At 33.2% G+C, this 7,365-nt stretch overlaps 1 protein-coding gene across 1 annotated transcript; it reads left to right on the top strand.

Moving 5' to 3' along the window:
* Positions 1 to 1,417: 1,417 nt before the first annotated feature.
* On the top strand, positions 1,418 to 5,929 carry LOC121267445 (protein DETOXIFICATION 21-like). The gene is made up of 7 exons (XM_041171301.1): positions 1,418 to 2,163; positions 2,389 to 2,475; positions 2,620 to 2,676; positions 2,880 to 3,118; positions 4,722 to 4,840; positions 5,504 to 5,590; positions 5,687 to 5,929. The coding sequence occupies exons 1-7, from the start codon at positions 1,628 to 1,630 to the stop codon at positions 5,765 to 5,767; spliced, it is 1,206 nt and encodes a 401-aa protein (XP_041027235.1). The 5' UTR covers positions 1,418 to 1,627; the 3' UTR covers positions 5,768 to 5,929.
* Positions 5,930 to 7,365: the final 1,436 nt, after the last annotated feature.

Here is a 7,365-nt window from a genome sequence, read left to right as displayed (position 1 = left end):
CAAGATTTTCAAACTGTATAATTTCAAGGTCCTGATAAAATATTTTAATGGTCATCATCTAAAAATGTTACTCTTTTTAAAACTAAATAAAAATCAAATACATGTTCTAATAGTAGCTACATCAACTATATTAAATAAATAATATCTCTATTTTCTGTGTCATCAGAACATTAAAAATATTTATTGTATTTTTTCGAACAATTTTAGGATTTAAAAATAGAAGTTCTGTGTTCATTTCGGATATAATTTCTTCGGATAAAAAAAATTTAGGTAAATGTAAATGCATTTTCTCTATAATTTTTTTTTTTTTACTTTTCTTTCTTCCCCTTTTTGGGAAAGGTTAGAAAATGCTATTTGATTCTCTCTCTCTCTCTTTTTTTTTTTTTTTAAATGGTCATTGACTCATTGGATTTCAAAAGAAATTAATCCCTAGGTTTTACGTTTCGTTCGAAAGGATTATCGATCAATTATCCATAGATCATGTCACGTCTATATATGTGACATGCCATTATAAGTTCAAGAAATAGATAACAAAACAAACATAAATATAATTTAAAAAGAAAAAAAATAAAACAAATGAAATCTCAAAACACATATAAAAGAACAGTAGGATAAATAAAATATATAAATAAAAAAATCTAAACACGGGAAATATTAAAAGCCAAGGCCACGAAAATTAAATAAAATAATCAAATAAAAAATCCATATTCGGTCAATTATATCATTGATAAAACTAAAGAAGTTTAATTTCATTCAATGAAGTCTTTCCTAATTAGTAGTAAGAAAGGTGAAAACATCGATCTAATCAGAAAGTATTTATGAGTGCATCTAAGTTAAATATGACAAATATAGTGTTGTCAGTGTTCTCTGCTAGGATTTTGAATTTTGGTTTCTCTGCCCTTGGTATGGTTACCCTAAAAAAAAAAATAGTAATTAGATTTTAATGTTTTGTCGGGTTTGTTTTGATAATTATTTTCATCTCATTTAATAATTATAATTTTTTTAAATTTTCACATAAAATAAAATAAATAATTTAATTTTTTCAAATCTCAAAATAAAAATAATATTAAAAAATATATTCTAACAATATTTTATATAACTTTCAAATTTTATTTCAACTCATCTCATCTCAGCCACGAAGAAACGTGTATAAGATATTCATAGGCCACAAGTCAAGTTTTGATGGCTGTCATGGATATTGACGACACGTTTTTAGCCTATCAAAGATTAACATATGACTAGCCGTTAATTTTCTGACGGCAAATTGAGGGAGGTGCCTATTTGAAAGTTTATTGATGTTAAGATATTAATTTTACGAAAAATTTGAAAATTCAGACATCGAATTGTTAATATCAGATATTAATTTTCTCACTATATATATAATGCAGATTATTGATAATCATAAAATATGCAAAAAGTTTTGTGTTAATGGTGTGAAAATGGAAGAAGATATCAACCAGGAGCTTCTTAGCAAACCAGCAAGAGCAGAAGTAACTGTAGCCGATCATGAAGTGTCGTTAAAGAACAAGGTTTGGGATTCCTGGTGCAATTTTTGTGATAACAGCATGCAATTGGTAATGAAATCTGCATTTGAATTGTAATTGTGAATTCGGAAGTGCAGTTGGGCATGGCAAGTGCACTGGAAACTCTCTGTGGGCAAGCATACGGTGCCAAACAATATAACATGCTTGGAGTATATCTTCAAAGATCGTGGATAGTCTTGTTCTGCACCTCATTGTTTCTTCTTCCTCTACTTATCTTCGCAACCCCAATTCTTAAGATTTTAGGCCAAGATGAGAACATAGCAGATATTGGAGGGGACATTGGTCACTGGTTCATTGCCGTGCTATTTTCCTTGATTCCAAGTTTTACATGTCAAATGTTCCTACAAGCACAGAGCAAAAACGTGATCATAACTTACTTGGCAGCATTTTCAATTGCAATCCACCTCCTCCTCTCATGGCTTTTAACTGTGAAGTATAAGTTTGGGATTCCCGGTGCAATGTTCTCCACTGTGTTGGCATATTGGATTCCAAATATCGGTCAGCTTGCATTTGTTATCTGTGGAGGATGTCGGCAAACATGGAAAGGTTTCTCATCACTCGCTTTCAAGGAGCTTTGGCCTGTTATCAAGCTTTCTGTGTCATCTGGTGTTATGCTCTGGTAAGCACTTATCCAACATGGTGTTCAGAGACTTTTATGTTTTAAATACAGACCAAAGTAATATGGCATGTTATTTTTTTTTTCCCTGAAAAATAGTTATTGTTCTTCTTTATAGAAATTCTCTTTATGACCTTTTGAAGTTTGTGAGTTCCTTGTAAGGTTTTATGACTGACATGATTGCTTTTGTATTATAATTATTACTGAACGCTATTTTATTTATGATAGTCTCGAGATCTGCTGCAATACAGGGTTGGTTATTCTAGCAAGATTCATGAAAAATGCTGAGGTCTCCATTGATGCTCTATCTATATGGTAATTCTTTCAGGCTCCCCTCCCTTTTTACTTTGTCATGTTTTCATACCCGTGCCATTATGTTACTATTGGAAACATTATCCAGACACAAGAAATACTGTTTTATGCCCCTTGATCATTGAAATATCTGTTCTATTTTTACAGCATTAACATCAATGGATTAGAAATGATGATATCTCTCGAATTCTTGGCTGCAGCAAGGTATCACCATCATCTCCATCCTTGAAACATAAGTTCACATCAAATTCATGATCATTAAGCTTTGGTGAGAGTAGTTTTTCTCCACTTGAAAGTGTGTTTTGAATGTGGGTTTTTCATCAACATTTAGAACTACTTATTCATAAAATCTGCTTATGAATGTTTTAACCTCATTCTTGTACTGATGCTTGATTGAAATCTTACAGTGTTCGGGTATCAAATGAATTGGGAAGAGGGGATTCAAAAGCGGCAAAGTTCTCAATTGTGCATACAGTGCTGACTTCATTTGTCATTGGATTTGCCCTTTTTCTAGTTTTTCTCTTTGTGAGAGGACGTATTGCTTACATATTCACCGACAGTCAGGAGGTTGTTGAAGCAGTTGCAAGCTTGTCACCCTTGCTGGCTGTATCGATACTATTGAACAGTATTCAACCTGTGCTCCCTGGTACTCTTCCCCTCTCATTCTCTCGTGCTATTTTCTCTGATGACTATAATACTTAGGTTTGGTAGCTGGAATAGATCCTTAGAATTGAATAACTATTCCTTAATTTGTTAGCGTTTTAATGAACACTAATTAACAACCCTGGGGTATTAGAATAGGAAATTTTTAGATTTTTAAAACTTAAAACTGTAATACTTCCAAGGAGGACATTTTAGCCCTGGCTTATGTCATCCCTTGTGGCCGAAGGATTGTCCGACCACCCTTGTGATATTTTTTAAGAGGACAGTACCCCTAGTTTTATTAATAATCCTTATTTATGGTTGAGGAAAACTATGGTTAAAAAAAAAAAAAAAAAAAACTTGGGGGCACAAAAATCCCAAAACCAATCTTTAAAATATAATAAGAGAAATATATCCTACATATACTAACTAAAATTTCTATACTCATAGAGAAAACTATAAGTACCAATTAAAGCAATGAATTCAACCAAAAGTAACCAGCAAACCAGAAATATCAAGAAATCAGCTTATCAAATCAGTGTCTAGACCGAAATAAATTCGTGTAGTCCAACCTATAACCGCAATACCTTTTTAGGAATATGAGAGACAAAACAAAATATGTAACAGAAACACCATCAGCCCCTACTTTAGCTAGACAATCAGCTGCAAAGTTACTTTCCCTGTAAGAATATTGAAGAGAAAATGATAGAACTTGTTGAAAGGAAATTACGATGTCATCCCCCATTTTGAATTCAAAAACTAGTGGACAAGTATAGCTGAATCTCATTCAAATATTACTCTCAAAGAGTCCCATTTGTAAACAATAGAGTAGAGCTTCCCTTCTCTACATATCTATTAGGCCTCGTTTGTTTTTTTGAGTTCATCTCAAGTCAACTTATCTCATCTCATCTAATCATTACAACTTTCTCAAATTCACACACAAAATAAAATAAACAATTCAACTTTTTCAAATCCCAAAATAAAAATAACATTAAAAAAATATATTTTAATAATATTTTATTCAATATTCAACTTTTATCTCAACTCAACTCATTTCATCTCAAAAAACAAACGAAGCCTTAGTGTCATCCCCCAAATAAAGTGAGAAAGCAAAAAATGATGTCACACAAGTAAGATATCATGTTTCCAGCTACCGTGTTCAAAGTTTTTCTTACGAACCCTCATTCCACGAACCAAGCTTACTCATATAATGAGGATAAATTGTGGCCATCATTAAACTATTATAAGGTTCTGTTATTTATATATGCAGTATTGAGTTAATGACTCGTTTGCAATGTGCATTTTACATTTTGACTTAGCATCAACATCAAGAAATTAGTGGGATGAAATGAAGTGGATATTAGAAACTAATCTCAGTCAATTTGGACTAGATTTTTGTTAGCCAAAGTAACATTAGTTTGTTAATTTTGACATTTCTTTAGGAGTGGAACAAAATTTTCCTCCAATCATTTGGGTTGGAAGACCTTTCTCCAACCCAATAGATAATGCATTTGCCTTGTCAAAATGAATATTTTCCACATTTTGAAAGAATTTACTTCTGATGACATTAGCGAATTAGTTGTAAAGTAGATGATTTTTGTGGACAGGAGTTGCTGTTGGAGCTGGGTGGCAGAGCACAGTAGCATATGTTAACATAGCCTGCTATTATCTTGTTGGAATTCCTGTTGGTGCTGTTCTTGGATATCTTTTTAATATGGGAATCACGGTGAGCTTTTCCATTCTTATGTTGTGTTTAGAATCTGTATTTTCTAACTACTCCAAAAGCTAAAACAGGAAGAATTCTATTTGCCAGTTAGTGTGGACACATCTTCCATACTGTTTATATCCCATGATTTAATAAAATTGTGTCATATTAAATTATTACCTATAAAAACATGTCACATAAGTAAGTTTAACTGCAAACTTGTTTTTTTAAAGAAAAGGACGGTACTCCAATTTTATTTGTAGACCTTTACTTGTGGTGGAAGAATACCTTATACATAAGGGCAAAGGGGTAACAAATGGAAATTTCAAAACCAGGCTCTTATGAAAAGCCATTGATGGGAAAGATACAATACTGAAAATACAAGAAATCCATGAAGAACAATCTAATGTCGAAAGTTGGGAATATCTGTACAATCTAAAGCGAAAAGGCCAACCATATGTTTGGAAAGTTAAAAAACGGAAGAGAAACTTACAGTGCTGCCTATAGCTCCTTGATTCGCAAGACTATATGCTAAAGTGTTCCCTTCTCTATAAACATGAGTAATGTTAAAAGAAAAGAAATGGTTAAAATGTAAATTATCATCCCAATGATCAGCATATTTCCATGCAAAGTTCAACTGCAAATGTTTCATGTTTTTCTCAATCAGTCAATCTCATCTTGTAGGGTGTTTGGGTTGGAATGTTGTTTGGAACAATTGTTCAGACTCTTGTACCCGTTGTTATCACTTATAGAACTGACTGGGACGAACAGGTATTAGCTTTTGTTTGCCTTTTGTCATCTTAATTATAGCTGTTTATTTTCTAGTTTTACATTAGCCCATTTTATTCATACAATGTACATTTGTAGGTAATTTTGGCACATAAAAGGGTTAAAAGGTGGGGAGCAGAAGATGCTAAAGAAGGAAAACCTGCTGCATCAGATGTCTAGTTTTAGCTTTCCCATTCATCTTACATCATATGAAAATCTTAAAAAAAAATGAAATCTGAAGTTATTTTCTTTCTCAGACACCTTTTGTTGTTGATTGTTGAGACTGAATTATGTTTCTGTGAAGATGTAAGTTGATGTATTGAAAGAACTAATTTTAATTTATCTGCAATGTATATTGTGATGCCCCTAACCTCCCTCTTGGGATTTGATGGAGATCAAGATGTCAGGATATACAACACTAGGTTATAAATCCCATCACTCATGACAGATAATATGATTGCACCTAACACGTGTCTAGCATTATGAATAATTAGCAGCGGAAAAGTAGTAACAAATATTTGTATCAGAATAAAATACATTCCGACATACATTTCATAATAACATTAGATAGTTCTTACGTAACAAACCACCTGTTTTAAAAACAAAGTCATCACATCTCAAATGCACAGATACCATAATACCTTAAAACTCTTGAAAACGCCGATGCTACTCGATTCTTTTATCTCAATAAATTTTTTTTCTTCTTCCAATAGCGAAAGTCTTCCCCATCAATCCGATAATTCTTCAGCCATAATGACCACCCTCCGAAGATAAGAGAAAATACACAAAAATAAAGAGTTGCTACCCATACGAAATAAAAATGCGCTTCCCAGCACGCACTGAATACTCCAAGCATGAATACTGAATATCATGATTCCCGCAAGAAATTCCCATGGAGTTAACTTGATCATTTGATTGCTTTCGGTTATAATTTGGCTTTTGAATTTGAGACACTCCCTTTATTGTGTGCATTGTGGAAAGAAAGGTTAAAACTTTCTGCTGTTAAATTGTGAAAAAGACAGTCGTTCTTTTGGTTATGAAGTTTTTGTAAGCTTTGATGGGTTAATGTTGCATTTTCAATTCCTTGTTGAAGTTTATGAATTGATTGATTTCATCATATTTTATCTTTAGTAGAGCTGGCAGTGCAGGGATCACTTAAAAAAATGTTGCATTATGCCACCACATCTAGCAGTGCAGGATATTCCCAGGTTTCTACAAGTGCAGTCCGAGGACCCAATAAAAAATAGCAAGGCAGACAGTGGACCTTCCATAATATTTAACAATCCCTGGATAGATCTTGCGCGCAGGAATCATTTTGAAAGCTAATGCATGGAAGTGAATATATACTACATTGAACAAACAAAATGAAAATCAATTATCAAATCTAAGGAAGAATCTTTGTAGTGAACAGAGATCTAGCCTCTTTCACATTCTCTCCAACATAACCAATTACTTACTAGCTCATGAATTCCGCATTCTCAACATGATTAATCAATGATCAATGTTGTCTGAAAAGGCATGACACGTTGCCAATATACGTTGCCATACACGTTGCCAATATATGCATACAATTAGGGGTGTAAATTTAAACCGAGAAACCGAAAAATAGGACCGAACCGAACCGGACCGGACCGGTTGGTCCGGTTTTGAACCGGTCCAGTCCGGAACCGGTTCCTATATTATGAAAACCGGCCGGAACCGGTCCGGTTCGGTTCCGTAGTTTCCGGAACTGGACCGGTTGAAAAAAATACATATATAAAAATTAATTTTATATATTA

This window comes from Juglans microcarpa x Juglans regia, chromosome 5S (genome assembly GCF_004785595.1).
Source record: "Juglans microcarpa x Juglans regia isolate MS1-56 chromosome 5S, Jm3101_v1.0, whole genome shotgun sequence".
NCBI lineage: Eukaryota > Viridiplantae > Streptophyta > Magnoliopsida > Fagales > Juglandaceae > Juglans > Juglans microcarpa x Juglans regia.
This window is presented reverse-complemented; position numbering and strand designations above follow the sequence as displayed.